Source organism: Ipomoea nil, unplaced genomic scaffold, assembly GCF_001879475.1.
Source record: "Ipomoea nil cultivar Tokyo-kokei standard unplaced genomic scaffold, Asagao_1.1 scaffold1619, whole genome shotgun sequence".
Taxonomy (NCBI): Eukaryota; Viridiplantae; Streptophyta; class Magnoliopsida; order Solanales; family Convolvulaceae; genus Ipomoea; species Ipomoea nil.
The window spans coordinates 457,672-475,198 of record NW_017618047.1 but is presented as its reverse complement, the minus strand read 5'-3'; the positions used below and the strand labels follow the sequence as shown (position 1 = coordinate 475,198).

The 17,527-nt window shown below is 33.3% G+C and overlaps 2 protein-coding genes across 2 annotated transcripts; both read left to right on the top strand.

Annotated features, from left to right (window-relative positions):
- Positions 1–1,319: 1,319 nt before the first annotated feature.
- On the top strand, positions 1,320–16,858 carry LOC109191218 (coiled-coil domain-containing protein 70-like). Its single transcript, XM_019341802.1, has 2 exons — positions 1,320–1,696; positions 16,545–16,858. Exons 1-2 carry the CDS (start codon positions 1,373–1,375, stop codon positions 16,686–16,688), a joined length of 468 nt encoding a protein of 155 aa, XP_019197347.1. The 5' UTR covers positions 1,320–1,372; the 3' UTR covers positions 16,689–16,858.
- Positions 13,382–13,990, top strand: LOC109191220. Its single transcript, XM_019341804.1, has 2 exons — positions 13,382–13,754; positions 13,871–13,990. The coding sequence occupies exons 1-2, from the start codon at positions 13,442–13,444 to the stop codon at positions 13,924–13,926; spliced, it is 369 nt and encodes a 122-aa protein (XP_019197349.1). The 5' UTR covers positions 13,382–13,441; the 3' UTR covers positions 13,927–13,990.
- Positions 16,859–17,527: the final 669 nt, after the last annotated feature.

Below are 17,527 nucleotides of genomic sequence, written 5' to 3'. Positions count from 1 at the left end.
TAAGGACATTACTCAATACTATATTAGTATTAGTATGATATATATATATATATATATATATATATATATATATATATATATATATATAGCATACATGATAACATACTATAAATTATTATATAAATTATTACTCTACTATCAACATATAACACGTATGGAACAACTATTAGTATGAAACACATTGTTCACCAATAGTCATTTTTACTTGCATAGAAAATACTCCGTATCACATTAAATATCCTTTCTTTTTCCTATATCAATTGCTATAACCATATAAATATATTTCTCATACAAAAATAGGTTTTTACTCACGCCAAAATAGAGTTTATAATATATAATAGGTATACCATTCCACCACAAAATAATCACAAGTTATAGCTTTATAAAATTCCATAAATTACCATCAAATACCACTAAGTCAATGAGGAGAAAAAAAATACTTAGTAAGAGTCATTACTTCGGCCCCAGTGATAAAAAAAAACCAACCAGAGACCAACCCAGTTGGCTCGAAATCAATTCTAAGTATTTTTTAATATTAGTAGTGATATGTGTGTTTTATAATATCTTTTCTATTCAAATTATTTTACTTAATTAATTATATTTCATATTTTTTAATTTCATTTTAATATATTTTAATTTTCATCCTAATTAACAATATTTATGACTCGACCTCTAAGTAATATTTTTGAAAATATCTCATTAGTTTTTAATATTTCGCCTCCCACTGTCGAAGATTTTTGGATCCGTCCCTGAAAATGAAAGCTCTATTTATAGTCGAGAAAAAATAACTTCCACACTACAAAAACTCCGATCCGTTAATATTTATTCAATAAATAAATAATTATTTAGGATGAATAGTAAGAGTTTATCCAAAATGAACATTGTATCCACTATGAAGATTCAATTATTATATTTAAATTTAATTAATTATATTTATTTAAATTCAAATATAATAAAATTTAAATAAATAAATAGATATATTGAATTGAGGAAGCTGTGGAGCTGCGCTGAAGAGGAAGCTAAGGTTATCTGATGAGGGAGAGATTATTGAATTGAGTGGAAGAGGAAGAAGCAGTAAAGCAATGAATTAAGGAAGACCAATGAATTAATTTAAGGAATTGAAGACCAAGCCAGATCCACATTTAATTAATTGATTTAATTTGTGATAAATCCGGATGAAAAGTACTATACGCAAATTAAATTAATTAAATTAAATTAAAGCTTCATATATATCCTAAAACAACGCAACACCACAACTAACCCTTAGCTTTAACTATAAATACCATTGCCCATATACACACAATAAACACACCAAACAATAAACAATATAAACGATAAACAATAAACAATAAACAATAAACAATAAACAACAATGGCGGCTACCCAGAAGTTTGTTGCAGTTTTTCTGGTGTGCATATTTGTCCTTGTCGTCACGGCTGACGCTGCAAGGGACAAGGAGGAATTTAAGAAGGAGGACAAGGCATTTAAGGACGAGGAAAAGATTCTTGAAGATGAGGATAAGGTTCTTACGGACGAGGATAAGGCTCTTAAGGACAAGGTCGCCAAGGAAGATGGCAAGGCTCTTAAGGCCGAGGGCAAGGACGAGGGCTCGGCTCTTAAGGCCGAGGCCAAGGCTCTTAAGGTCAAGGCCAAGGCTCTTGAGGATGAGGCCAAGGCTCTTAAGGAAGATGGCAAGGACGAGGCCAAGGCTCTTAAGGATGAGGCCAAGGCTCTTAAGGAGGAGCACAAGGCTCTTAAAGACGAAACCAAGGCTCTTAAGGACGAGAACAAGGCTCTTAAGGATGGGGCAAAAATGTAGAAAAATAATAAAGCAATCTATTATATTTAAGGTGAAACATCATAGAATTTCTATATTTAAAGTCAAGATCATATTTTAAGATAGTGACGATTTTTCTTGTCACCCCTATATCATGTAAAGATTATATGTCAGTTGAAAATAAAGCTCATATTTCATGTTCTTATTGAATATATAATCAAAATTTAAAAAATAGTGAATAATTATTATTATTTTTTTTTTCATATTAAAAAAAAAATATTTTATTGTTTTCGTATAGCACTAATAACTCTTCAATGAAATCTAAACTAATAAAAACATAATTGAAGATATCTTTCAATTAATTTTACAATAAGGAAATTAAAATATTATACATGTTTAAAAAATAAAAATATTATTTATTTAATTAATTATAATATGATTATATTTACACTGGTTTGATTTTATTTTCACTCCAAAATGTATTAATATTGTTGATCATGGATCTTAGAAAATGCAATGAAATCCCCCCATTCACTCTCTTTCTTACAGCAAATTTTGAAGTAATATAATGATAATATATGAATATTAAAACACATATATTCTATGCACCTCAACTAAATGATCAAAGACAAATATTTTTAATATTGACAGATAACACGAGATTGGTAATGAGGAAATAAGTAAATGAAATTTAATAAATAAACGAAATTTAATCCTCACTAAATTAAAGTAGTATAACAACACTTTCTGTGAAAGGGTCGGTGGAACATGACTCTTTCAAAAAATATTATTAATAATAATATTATTATTAATTAAACATAATTATTGGAACATTATAAAAGTACAAATTATTTGATTTTACAAATAAAATATTTGATATTCTAATAATAGTTTATTTGATTTTTAAATTGGTCTTAAATTTATAGTGTCACTCTACTTTTAGTTCTTTTTTTAAGAATATACACTGTTTGTTCGGTATAATCAAAATTTAAAAAGTAGTGAACAATTATTATATTTTTTTCATACTAAAAATAATATTTTATCATTTTCGTATAGCAGTAATAATTTAAAAAGATTAATGTAATTATCTTTATTTTTAACTAATGGTGGGTCAATTCATGAGCATTTCAATGACTGGAAACCACATCAGAGTGGGAGAAATAAGAGGGAAAATTCACAAAGGGGAGAATGTCATTTTCCATTTAAAAAGTAATGTTTTAAAACTTCAATGAAATCTAAACTAATAAAAACATAATTGAAGATATCTTTCAATTAATTTTACAATACGAGTCAAAATTCGCTAAGGTGTGGCCTAAGATGAATTCAGATTAGTCAAATTAAACCAAATAAAATGAATTAAAAGAGTCAAAACTTGTCAATATGTTGTGTTCCAAATTATGGTATAGCGTAGGATATGATGAATCCAAATTAGTGTATGTTAGACTAAAATATATCACATGCATCATATAATATGTGATAGCAGGATCGTACTAACCTCCAACTATTAGTTCTTGTATTGAGCGATCCAGACTGCTTCAGAGTTTTGTCTCTCACTTCTATTCAACTCTCTCTAGATGTTGTATGAGGTATGTAGTGTGAACACTGAGAGGACTAGTGACCTTATATAACCACTGGCCATCATTGTGGTTGTATGTCTTTAGATCTCCTAAACCCTAACCAGACTCCTAATTATAATGGTATTCTAGCTATTAGGTTATTAGTGTTGCACCACATATCAAACATGGAATATTATCATAACTTATCCTAATGTTATAATAATAGTAACGGATAAAACGTTACATTCTCCCACTTGGTGCAAGCACTACCACCCAATAACAGAAAAACACCAACCATAATGATATGTTCTCATTAGCGCGAGTAGTATCCGTTATGATCAAATGCAAACTGTCATTGAGCACTTAATTAGGAAACAAAACCTAATGAAACAAACCCTATGTTTATTCCAAGTCCCTGAAGTACATTTTCTCATCAATATAAAGCAAATGAAGGTGTACACACTTAATTGAGAAAATGTCTGAATGCCAAAGAATTTTATTGAAACTGAATGTATATACAAATTACAAAGTGGATAAAAGTCCCATTTTCTGAACCAGATCCTTGAATTTAACTGAAGGCATGCCTTTAGTCAAGGGATCTGCTAACATCAACCCAGTATGAATGTGTTCAATGAATACAACTTTATTTTTGACACGCTCCCTAATTTCTAAGAACTTGATGTCGATGTGCTTAATTCGACTCTCACTTTTGTCGTTCTTAGCTATGAAGACTGCAGCTGAGTTGTCACAGTAGACTTTCAATGGCTTAGATATAGAATCCATAATTCTAAGCCTAGAGATAAAATTCTTTAGCCAAACACCCTGTGAAGTAGCCTCTAAACAGGAAACGAACTCGGCTTTCATGGTAGAAGTAGCTATTAAGGACTGTTTAACACTTCTCCATGAGATAGCCCCACCGGCCATAATAAAGACGCACCCTAAAGTTGATTTTCGAGAATCAACACAGCCAGCGAAGTTCGCGTCTGAATAACCGACAACATCTAAATTGTCCGTCTGCCTAAACCCAAGCTTGTAACCTTTGGTTCCTTTGAGATACCTTAGAACCTTCTTTACAGCTCTCCAAAGGTCTAATCCCGGATTGTGTTGGTAATGCCTTAGCATTCCAACCGCAAAAGCAATGTCCGGCCTTGTACAGACTTGAATATATCCAAGACATCCAATAAGGGATGTTCTCCATGGATTCTTTCTCCAAGTCATTTTCCGGATATTGGTCCAAACTGAATTCATCCCCCTTAGCTATGGGAGCAACGTTTGGTGAACAATTTTGCATATGAAATCTCTCTAGCTAAAACTTTGTTTATATAGGTTTCTTGAGATAAACCCAGTATACCCCGGGACCTATCTCTATGAATTTTAATGCCAATAACATAAGAGGTATCACCCATATCATTCATATCAAAGTTCTTAGAAAGAAATTGTTTCACATCACGAAGCATCCCCTTACCATTGGTGGCAAGTAAGATGTCATCTACATATAAAACAAGGAAACAAATTTTACTCCCACTCACCTTTTGGTATATACAATTATCTGAGGAATTTTCAACAAAACCAAATGAAGAAATTACCCCATCGAACTTGATATACCATTGACGGGAGGCTTGTTTTAAACTGTATATGAATTTCTTAAGCTTACATACTAAATGCTCACTACCCCTAGAAGAGAAACCTTCAGGTTGTTTCATATAAACCTCTTCTTCTAGATCACTATTAAGGAAAGTGGTTTTCACATCCATTTGTTGCAACTCAAGATTAAAATGTGCAACTAATGCCAGAATGATCCGAAGTGAATCTTTCTTTGATACAGGAGAAAAGGTTTCCTTGTAATCGATTCCTTCTTTTTTGAGTAAATCCCTTGGCAACAAGCTAGGCCTTGTATCTCTCAATGTTGCATGAGTTTCTTGTTTTTTATTCGAACTATTTTATCTAATTAATTATATTTCATATTTTTGTGAACTTTTTATTAGTAACATTATATATTTTTTCTCATGTTTTAATATTAATAGTGATAGTTTTGAAACCAGTCATGCTAAGTATGCAAACACACCATCATGTAAGGACATTACTCAACACTACATTAGTATGTGATGTGAGCCTAATTGTGCACATTTTTAGTATTGATTTAATTATAATTGATAGGTTTGAGTTCATGATTTCAGTAATTTAATTGCATAATCCTTTGTTTTATCATTTAGTTATGATTCACACTTGTTTTAAATGTTTTACGGTGTTTGTTAATGTTTTTGAACCATTGTAGACCAATTCTATGAGCAAGGAAAATTTTAGGGCGAGTTTGGAGGCAAAATAAACAAGATTGGAGTCCAGAAGACTCGACGCGTCGAGAACATGCAGTCCGCACAGAATTTCCAGCGTCACATGTTCGACGCGTCGAACCAAGCGGTTCGACACGTCGAAATAAGGCAGAATGCCTTTTGTTTTCATAATCTGCGCGAATTGTGAGTTTTGCCAATTAAAAGCAAAAGGGTGGTGATGAATGGACCGTTATGCTGTGCATCCGTATGCACCATGCATAGTGCATCCGGCTGCAAAAACAACGTCGTTTTGACGTCTAACTTTAAAAAAAAAAATCAGAATTGCATAACTACACATCCATAATTTCATCACATCCATAATCCATAATTTTCATAACTACACATCCATAATTTCATAACTATAAATCCAGAATTGCATAACTACACATCCATAACTTCATAAATATATACATCCAGAATTGCATAACTACACATCCATAACTTCATAACTATAAATCCAGAATTGCATAACTACACATCCATAACTTCATAATTAACTACACATCCAGAATTGCATAACTATACATCTAGAATTTCAAAACTAAAAATCCAGAATGAATGAGCTAAAAAATGAATAACATAAATGTTGTTGCTGGGAATTGAAACTGATTTTTTTTTAAGTAGAACGCGCGTTTTGATGCAAAACGACGTCGTTTTTGCATCCGTATGCACCATGCATGGTGCATATGGATGCACAGCATAATTTGCCGTGATGAATCAAATGGGCCTACAATAATTTCTAAGTCAAGCAACGCGGATCTCAAGGCGGCAATTTAAATTAATTTAAAATAATTCCAATTTCGGTTCAGATACAATTTCAGTCCAATTTTGCATAGAATTCCTATTTCAATATGGTTCTGGGCTTCTAGCTATAAAATTCCACCTTCTTTAACCCTAATATCTATTCAGAGATCTTTGGAGACAAGACAAGGAGAAATCAAGAGCCACAAGTTATCTTGTGATGCAAGAAAAAAACTAGGGAGATTTGGGAGAATCGTCTAGTTATTCTTGTACTCTTTAGATAATTTGTATAACTTTTATTATTATTGGCCATGTATAATTTATCCATGCTTGGCTAAATTTCTTAGAGATTTTTGGGTAAAAGTGTTTATGAACCTATGTACATGAGCTCTCAGATTCTTTAACATATTATTATTTGGGTTTAATACTTGTGTTGAAATTGTGACTTTATTGTTTGATGCTTGTAATTACTGGCCATAGTTACTTGTTTCGTTTGACATATTCATGTCTGAACGGGAGTTAGGCATAAATTAGGACATACACAATTGCATCTAATTGTTGCACCTCGGGAAATGGTAATTTATTAGGGAGATTTAATTCTTGATTATTGCCAGTTCGGGAAATGGTAGTAGTTAAGGATTTATGATGCTTGTTCTCGCTTTATTGGGTGGTTATCGCACGGGAGTGGATATTCACCAATGTTAGAGGCTACGGGAGTAGCTCTCTAACCGCTTTGCATCCCCACACTCTTATGAACCCAGATTTAATATTGTATTAGGTTAGGCACTAGGGTATTAAACACTTGAATCCCAGGAATCTCAGTTTCTCTCTGTTGTTTTCACTACCCTGAATCTTTACTTAGGGTCCGTTTGGAAAGCAGGAAAATGACTTTTGGAAAATGTTTTGTGGGAAATGAGTCATTTTCAGAAAACATGTCATTTTCTAGTGTTTGGTTGCATCCTTGAAAACTGTCTTAGTGTATTTGGTTCATTTTTCGGAAAATGAGCAGAATTATTATTATTATTATTATTATTATTATTATTATTATTATTATTATTATTATTATTATTATTATTATTATTATTATTATTATTATTATTATTATTATTATTATTATTATTATTATAAAATTTTTAGACCCGCAATAATTATTATTATTATTATTATTATTATTATTATTATTTTTATTATTATTATTATCATTATCATTATCATTATCATTATCATTATCATAAAATTTTTAGACCCACAGATCCGCACCATTCCTCTCCGGCGAAAAGAAGCAGATTTCTTCATCAACTGCTTTCGCTCATTTTCCGGCACCGACAGCCAGATCGCCGACGTTCTGAATAGGTGGGAGTCTCCACCTAGTTGAGACGTCCATGGAGGTGGGCGATCCTCCACCAGAGCTTACTGAATCGGTTGAAACGATTCATCGAGATCTGCGTCGTGCTGTGGTGCGACTGCGACTTTAAAGGCCAGCAATGGTCTCACTGGGGTGCGACGGTGGCTGGAAGCAAGGACGCAAGGTGGTGGCGCTGGGCTTGGCGAAGACGGCGACTTTGGAGGCCGGCGAACGGAGATGACGAACGGCGACGATGGTGAACGGCAAAGACGAACGACAACAAGGGCTACTAGGTTGAAGCTTGTGTGCTTGAGGGTTTGTTGAAGGAGGAGTTGTTGCTGAATGTTGGAGGAGGCGGCAGATTTTCAGCGTGAGAAGTAAACGATGGAAAATGATCGACTTCCCCCTAAAAAAAGGGGAAGTCATTTTCCGGAAAACTGGGCTCATTTTCCATTGACCTTTCATTTTCCAGCCTAGCCAAACACCAGAAACCCGAAAAATAATTTCCGAAAGTCATTTTTCGGGTTTCCAAATAGACCCTTAATTTTATTTATTTTATGCAACCATTCCAAGTCAATCGTAGGATTAGCTTCATAGAATAATTTAGTAGCTAGTGCTTAATACACCCACTTCCCTGTGTATCGATAACCCGATACTCCGGGTATTATTTGTTTGCAAATATACTACGCATCAAATTGGCGTCGTTGCCAGGGAAGTGGCATTTAGTATTAACATTAGTGAAAGTTTTATTCCAAGAGTCTAATCTATTTTATTTTAATTTTAATTTTAATTTTTATTAACAATTTTCTTTTTAGTTTATGGATGGATATGAATTTCAAGAAACCATGCCACCGTTCTACCCTCCTTCTCAGGGTTATGAGATGAGTTGGAATACGAATCAAGAATATAAAGGAATGGGACAACATTTCCCTTTCTCAAATTTTGCCAACTCAAGACAATGAGATTTTCAAGAAAGTTCATATCAAACATTCACATCACAACCTCATTGGTGCTCATTTTGTGGTAGGAATCACTTTGTGGAAAATTGTTACATGCTCAACCCCACCAACCATATTCCTCAACAACATGCTCAAGGAGTTTGTGCCAACATGAGTCAAACCACTTATCAAAGATGCACACCACATACTCCACAACCCTTATGGTGCATGGTATGTGGTGGACCTCATGAGGCGAAAAATTGCTTTATCTTGGATCCCAATTACAAGTATCAAGGGCGAGCTCAAGAGCCTCAATACCAAGAGTTTCAACAAGAATGCCAACCACTTGACCCAACAATTGAGATGAAGTTAAAGCAATTGTGCTCGAAATTTATGGAGCGACAAGCTCAAATTGATCACAAGATAGCTCAAATTGATCGCATGATAGCTCGATGTCAAGATTTGACAATTCAAGAGCCACTTCAAGATTCATCTAATGGAGAGGATCTAGAAGAGTTGTTTTTGCCGAATGAAGGTCATGAAGTTGATGGGAATGAAAAGGAGGATGAGGACCTTAGAGAGGAAGATGAAGAAATAGTCGATAAATGCACTGAGATGGAAACGTTAGGTGAAGAAGATGATCAGGTGAATGGTGGCAAGGAACACATGGAGAGTTTCCCATTAGATGAGGAAGTTTTTAATGGAGTACATGATTTGAATGAGGATGTCTCACCATTGGAGAACACTTCCCTTGGAGAGAACTTTAGAGAAGTTTTGAATTTGGGAGGCATTGGAGTTCTTAAGAATGATGGCACACATTTACCTATCTATATATCCAATGATTCTCAATACTTGCTGGTTCATGTGAATGATCCGAGATCTCATTACTTGTTGAACAAGAGAGTGTTGAAAAAGAAGAAAAAGAGAATGGAGGCATAATTCTTGATTCAGGAGAATGTGGTGCCCTACATGATGATATGATGGGTTCGAACTCAAGAGAATTTATCAATGGCCATCACTTGGAGAAGTATCTTGAATTCAAAGTGGATAGGAAAATAGACATTTTCCTTCTCCAATCCCTTGATGGCTAGTACTTGAGAGGTAATGTCGAGCTATCGACGTTAAACTTAGCGCTTCATGGGAGGCACCCCATATTATCTTTTATTGCTTTCTAGCTTAGTTTTATTGCTTTCTAGTTCCGTATTATTTTAAGTTTTATTGCTTTTTAGTTTGTGTTATTATTTTTTTCTCTCTTTTCTCTTGTTCTCCTTTCTTTTCTTTTGCATCAAGGGACGATGCAAACTTTTAAGTGTGGGGGAGGAGTCATTAATTTGGGGATAATTTTAATTTTTTGATTTTGCTTGGATGACTCATATGCTATTTATGGTGAATAAGTTACCTGTCTTAGCATGCAATTGCAATTACTCTATCTTGTTGGTTTGTGGTGTTATGGTGGTGCTTGCTGCATCTCAATTTGTGATTGATGATTTGAGGTGTAACACATAATTGGTATATTCCCTTGCCAATAGCTTTGTTAACCACTTAATAAATTGGATCAATTTTTTATCTTGTGTGTTATGCATTGCTAGTGAACGCTTATGTGAGATTCCGGTCATGGGTGTTTTGCTAGAACTTGCCTCATTACTCCTTAAGTGATGTCTTAGTTTTAGCCATAGCCTTTAAACTTGTCCCTACATATGTTTTATCCTTTGTGTCCCCATTGTGCCCTTCGTTTGTTTAAATAAGTGCTAAACACTTATCCCCTCATTGTGATTATTTTTCTTTGATTTACCCCCGTTATTATAACCCTAGCCCTTGGCCAAAAATTTCCCTTCCACCCTTTGAGAGAATGAAACTTTTATCTTTATTATTTTTGTAAGAAGAGTTTTATGGAGTTGTGCCAAAAAGCAGTTGATATTACAAATGTTCAAGTGTGGGGGTCATGAATGCTTGAATTAAAATTATCTTACTGAATCCAAAAGAAGTCCAAAGAAAAGAAAAGAAAAGAATGAAAAAAAAAATGAAAGATTGGAAATTTTGAGTTTGGACCCCAACTTTTCAAAGAGTTGCTGAGTTCTTGAAAGAAATTTTGCTCCTTGAAATTGTGATTGCCTCATCTCTTCAAATTTTGAAAAGTTTAGATAAATTGTGACATTCTCTCTTTTTGATTAATTTTTCCATACCACTTCTTTGTTAGCCATCACCCATAACACCAATACAAGCTTAATAAAGTCCTAGTTGATCTTAGCATGCATTCTTAGATTTGATCTAGGGGAGTATGAAGGGCAAGCCTATGGGATCTCATTCGTGAGCCGTGTTTTGTATAATCTCAACTTATTATTTGTGCACATTTGATCCTCACACACTTTAAATTCTTGGTGCTTGGTTATTGGCCTGAGAATGAGTCTTATGTGGCAAGCTAATTTGAGTCTTGAAGCTTGTTGTTTTGCAGTGAGTTGGTTGGTGGTTTGAAAGGTTGTGCAAGAGAGAGTATGAGTAATTTGTATGTTTTGATTTGTGATTTATTCCTTGGTTTTGCTTGAGGACAAGCAAGGCTTAAGTGTGGGGGAGTTGATGTGAGCCTAATTGTGCACATTTTTAGTATTGATTTAATTATAATTGAAAAGGTTTGAGTTCATGATTTTAGTAATTTAATTGCATAATCCTTTGTTTTATCATTTAGTTATGGTTACACTTGTTTTAAATATTTTATGGTTTTTGTTAGTATTTTTGAACCATTGTAGGCTAATTCTATAAGCAGGTAAAATTTTAGAGCGAGTTTAGAGCCAAAATAAACAAAATTGGAGCCCAAAAAACTCGACACGCGTCGAGTCCAGGTCTCGACGCGTCGAGAACATGCAGTCCGCACAGAATTTCTGGCATCACATGTTCGACGCGTCGAAATGAGGTAGAATGCCTTTTGTTTTCATAATCCGTGCGAATTGTGAGTTTTGCAAATTAAAAGCAAAAGGGCGGTGATGAATCAAATGGGCCTACAATAATTTCTAAGTCAAGCAGCGCGGATCTCAAGACGGCAATTTAAATTGGCAAATTATGTCAAGGTGCGCACGTCTCTAAAACGGCGTCGTTTTCAGTGAAAACGATGCTGTTTTAACTAAGAAAAATAATTTGTTCGAAAGGCTGTTAACGGCGTTAACAGCGTATTCGTTATGAAATTATGAATGTACAGTTATGACATTATGAATGTACAGTTATAGAATTATGAATGTACAGTTGTGAAATTATGAACTTATAATTATGAACATAGAGCTTCGAAAATTATGAATGTTCGGTATGGAATTATGAATGTACAGTTATGGAATTATGAATGTACAGTTATGAAATTATGAATGTACAGTTATGAAATTATGAACACAGAACTCTGACATTATGAACTTACAATTATGAACATAGAGCTTCGAAAATTATGAATTTACAGTTATTGAATTATGAATATACAGTTACGAAATTATGAATGTACAGTTATGAAATTATGAACACAGAGCTGTAAATATATGCTCCTATAACGAAGCGGTTTGAAATTTTTATTTTATTATTATTTTTTTAAAATGAGATAACGGTGTCACTGACGGCACCGTTACCGTGCCCATGATGCACGCTGGGCACGAGTTCACAGCATAACGACTCATTTAAATTAATTTAAAATAATTCTAATTTCGGTCCAGATACCATTTCAGTCCAATTTTGCACAGAATTCCTATTTCAATCAGAATTGGTTCTGGGCTTCTAGCTATAAAATTCCACCTTCCTCAACCCTAATATCTATTCAGAGATCTTTGAAGAGCCACAAGTTATCTTGGGATGCAAGAAGAAGATTAGGGAAATTTGGAAGAATTGTCTGGTTCATTCTTGTACTCTTAGATAATTTGTATAACTTTTAGGGGGCGTTTGGTTCAGGTTATATAGCATAACCAAGGAAATGTGACATTCCAAACCTCACATTCCTATGTTTGGTTCACATTATCTCAGGGAATCTAACATTCCCCAGGAATGTCACATTCCCTCCACATAAGATTTTGAAGGGAATGTGATTCCCTTCAATTTCTAAGGTTATGTAAGATAACCTTGGTTATGTTAGTTTATTACACACACACACATATAATTATTTTTGTAATTATATACTTTTTATTTTTATTATGTTAGGTTAGCATATAAAATAATTTTGTTTCTCAAGTTCAATATTTTAGTTAATATTTTAAAATCATGTAATTATATATGATACCGTTATCTTATTTATTTATTTTAATTTTTAAATTTATTAAAATATATCAAAATATGTTAATGATATTATAGTGTGTGAATAAAAGATAACCCTAAACCAAACATGATTATATTACACACCCCAATTTTAACCAAACACAGGAATCTAACATTCCCAGTAATTTAACATTCCCAACAATCTAACATTCCCTAAGGTAATCTGACATTCCGTGAACCAAACGACCCCTTAGGGATATGGTCAAATAGACCCTTGAACAATTGATGAAAATGCAATTAACCCCCTCAACTACAAAAAAGCTTCAATTAGACACTTAAACTTTAAAAAGAAATACAATTAGACATTTTTATAGGTTACCATTAAGTAATGAGTTAAAATTAGCTGACTTGTCATACACATATATTTTAAATGCTGACATGTAATATATTTAAATAATTTTTTTTTTTTGTTTTTGCGGTGAAGATGGGGAAAGCTGCGAGATGGTTGAGGGGTTTGCTGGGGATGAAGAAAGACAATGAGAGTGTGGGGAAGTTTTCTGAGTTTTTCCGATAAGAAAGAGAAGAAAAGATGGAGTCTTGGCAGGACAAGTAAAGATTCAGGAGGTTTGTGGGTGTCGGATTCACCTTGGTTCAGATCATCGAACGATGATGACTCAGAAAAGGAACAACAAAACAGCCACGCTATTGCGGTGGCTGCCGCCACCGCCGCCGCGGCTGATGCTGCTGTGGCGGTGGTCAGGCTTACCAGCCGGGGTAGGGGTGCTCTGTTCGTTACGCAGCGGGAGAAGTGGGCTGCCGTGAAAATTCAATCTGTTTTCAGGGTATTTGGTAAGTTTCGTTCTTGTTCACCGCTCATTAATGTTTCTAAGATATTTGCAGAAGTTGTTCTTAAGATTTTGATTACAGATCCAAGATGTTTAATCTAAATTTGGGTAAAATTTCAGGCCAGAAAAGCGTTGAGAGCTCTGAGAGGACTAGTGAAGTTATAGGCTCATGTTAGGGGATACCTTGTTAGAAAAAGAGCTGCCACTCTTCACAGCATGCAAGCTCTCATCAGAGCTCAGGCCGCCGTCCGATCTCAAAGCACTCCCCATGGCACCTAATAATTTATAAAACTTATTTAATTATTTAAATATATTACATGTTAACCTTTAGAATATATGTGGATGCCAAGTCAACTAATTTTAACTTATTACTTGATGGTAACCTATAAAAATGTCTAATTACATTTCTTTTTAAAGTTTAAGTGCCTAATTGAAACTTTTTGTAGTTGAAGGGGCTAATTGCACTTTCATCAATAGTTCAAGGGTCTATTTGACCCTTATCCCTAACTTTTATTATTGTTGGCTATGTATAATTTAGCAATGCTTGGCTAAATTCCTTAGAAATTCTTGGGTAAAAGTGTTTATAAACCTATGTACCTGAGCTCTCAGATTTTTTAATATATTATTATATGGGTTTAATACTTGTGTTGCAATTGTGACTTTATTGTTTGATGCTTGTAATTACTGGTCATAGTTACTTGTTTCGTTTGCCATATTCATGTCTGGACGGGAGTTAGGCATAAATTAGGGCATACACAATTGCACTTAATTGTTGCACCTTGGGAAATGGTAATTTATTAGGGAGATTTAATTATTGATTATTGCCCGTTCGGGATATGGTAGTAGTTAAGGATTTATGATGTTTGTTCTCGCTTTATTGGGTGGTTACCGCACGAGAGTGGATATTCACCAGTGTTAGAGACTACGGGAGTAGCTCTAACCGCTTTGCATCCTCACACTCGTATGAACCCAGATTTAATATTGCTTTAGGTTAGGCACTAGGGGATTAAACACTTGAATCTCAGGAATCTCAATTTCTCTCTATTATTTCCATTACCCTGAATCTTTACTTAATTTTATTTATTTTATGCAACCATTCCAATTCAATCATAGGATTAGCTTCATAGAATAATTTAGTACCTAGTGCTTAATACACCACTTCCCTGTGGATCGATTACCCGATACTCCGAGTATTATTTGTTTGCAAACATACTACGCATTAGTATGATATATATACAACATATGATAACATATAATTTATTACTCTACTATCAACATATAACACGCATGAAACAACTATTAGTATGAAACACATTGTTCACCAATAATCATTTTTACTTGCATACAAAATATCACATTAAATATCCTTTCTTTTTCCTATATCAATTGGTATAACCATAAAAATATATTTCTCATACAAAAATAGGTTTTGCTCGAGCCAAAATATAATTTATAATATCTAATAGGTATACCATTCCACCACAAAATATTCACAAGTTATAGCTTTATAAAATTCCATAAATTACCACCAAATACCATCAAGTCAATGAGGAGGAAAAAATACTCAGCAAGAGCAATTACTTCGGTCCCAGTGATTAAAAAAATCAACCAGATACCAACCCAGTTGCCTCGAGATCAATTCCAAGTATTTTTTTAATATTAATAGTGATATGAGTGTTTTATAATATCTTTTCGATTCAAATTATTTTACCTAATTAATTATATTTCATATTTTTTAAGTTTTATTTTGATATATTTTAATTTTCATCCTAATTAACAATATTTATGACTCGGCCTCAGCTCTAAGTAGTATTTTTTAAAATATCTCATTAGCTTTTAATATTTCACCTCCGGTGCTGAAGATTTCTGGATCCGTCCTGAGAAATGAGAGCTCTATTTATAGTCGAAAAAAAAAAGTAACTTCCACCCTCCAACAAACTCCTTTAATATTAATTCAAAAAATTAAAATTTAGGATGAATTGTAAGAGTTTATCCAAAATGAACATTGTATCCACTTTGAAGATTCTATTATTATATTTGAATTTAATTTAATTAGTTATAATTATAATTATTTAAATTCAGATATAATAAAATTTAAATAAATAAATAAATATATTGAATTGAGGAAGCTGTGGAGCTGCGCTGAAGAGGAAGCTAAGGTTATCTGATGAGGGAGAGATTATTGAATTGAGTGGAAGAGGAAGAAGCAGTAAAGCAATGAATTAAGGAAGACCAATGAATTAATTTAAGGAATTGAAGACCAAGCCAGATCCACATTTAATTAATTGATTTAATTTGTGATAAATCCGGATGAAATGTACTATACACAAATTAAATTAAATTAAAGCATCATATATATCCTAAAACAACGCAACACCACAACTAACCCTTAGCTTTAACTATAAATACCATTGCCCATATACACACAATAAACACACCAAACAATAAACAATAAACAATATAAACGATAAACAATAAACAATAAACAACAATGGCGGCTGCCCAGAAGTTTGTTGCAGTGTTTCTGGTGTGCATATTTGTTCTCGCCGTCGCGGCTGATGCCGCAAGGGACAAGGAGGCATTTAAGAAGGAGGACAAGACATTTAAGGACGAGGAAAAGATTCTTGAAGATGAGGATAAGGTTCTTACGGACGAGGATAAGGCTCTTAAGGACAAGGTCGCCAAGGAAGATGGCAAGGCTCTTAAGGCCGAGGGCAAGGACGAGGGCTCGGCTCTTAAGGCTGAGGCCAAGGCTCTTAAGGTCAAGGCCAAGGCTCTTGAGAGCGAGGCCAAGGCTCTTAAGGAAGATGGTAAGGACGAGGACAAGGCTCTTAAGGACGAGGACAAGGCTCTTAAGGAGGAGCACAAGGCTCTTAAAGACGAAGCCAAGGCTCTTAAGGATGAGGACAAGGCTCTTAAGGATGGGGCAAAAATGTAGAAGAATAATAAAGCAATCTATTATATTTAAGGTGAAACATCATAGAATTTCTATATTTAAAGTCAAGATCATATTTTAAGATAGTGATGATTTTTCTTGTCACCCCTATATCATGTAAAGATTATATGTCATTTTTTATAGTTGAAAATAAAGCTCATGTTTCATGTTCTTATTGAATATATAATCAAAATTTAAAAAATAGTGAATAATTATTTTATTATTTCATATTAAAAAAATAATATTTTATCGTTTTCGTATAGCACTAATAATTTAAAAAGTTGAACTTCAATGAAATCTAAATTAATAAAAACATAATTGAAGATATCTTTCAATTAATTTTACAATAAGAAAATTAAAATATTATACATGTTTAAAAAATCAAAAAATTATTTATTTAATTAATTATAATATGATTATATTTTTAATTAAATTAATTATAAATGTCTGTGAATAACAATTGTTTGATTTTATTTTCACTACAAAATGTATTAATTAATATTGTTGATCATGGATCTTACAAAATGCAATGAAATCCCCATATTCACTCTTTCTTACAGAAAATTTTGAAGTAATATAATGATAATATATGAATATTAAAACACATAATATGTTCCATATATTAACTAAATGATCAAAGACAAATATTTTTAATATTGACAGATAACACGAGATTGATTATGAAGAAATAAGTAAATAAAATTTAATAAGTAAATGTCAAGCACCTTGTGCTCAGATAGATGTAGTGACCTTGTGCCAATTGAATAAAGATGAGTAAGGGATCCATAGCTGAAGATAGAAAGTTCTTTTCAAATTTCTAACCGTAACTAAATCTTCAATTT

What these genes read in the sequence shown, in the direction of transcription:
- LOC109191218 (XM_019341802.1), top strand. Translation starts at nt 1,373, where the DNA reads ATGGCGGCTACCCAGAAGTTTGTTGCAGTTTTTCTGGTGTGCATATTT. An exon ending in CTCTTAAGGAAGATGGCAAG is followed by an intron (nt 1,697 to 16,544) that starts GACGAGGCCAAG and finishes AGCGAGGCCAAG; the next exon opens with GCTCTTAAGGAAGATGGTAA.
- LOC109191220 (XM_019341804.1), top strand. Translation starts at nt 13,442, where the DNA reads ATGAGAGTGTGGGGAAGTTTTCTGAGTTTTTCCGATAAGAAAGAGAAG. An exon ending in ATCTGTTTTCAGGGTATTTG is followed by an intron (nt 13,755 to 13,870) that starts GTAAGTTTCGTT and finishes GTAAAATTTCAG; the next exon opens with GCCAGAAAAGCGTTGAGAGC.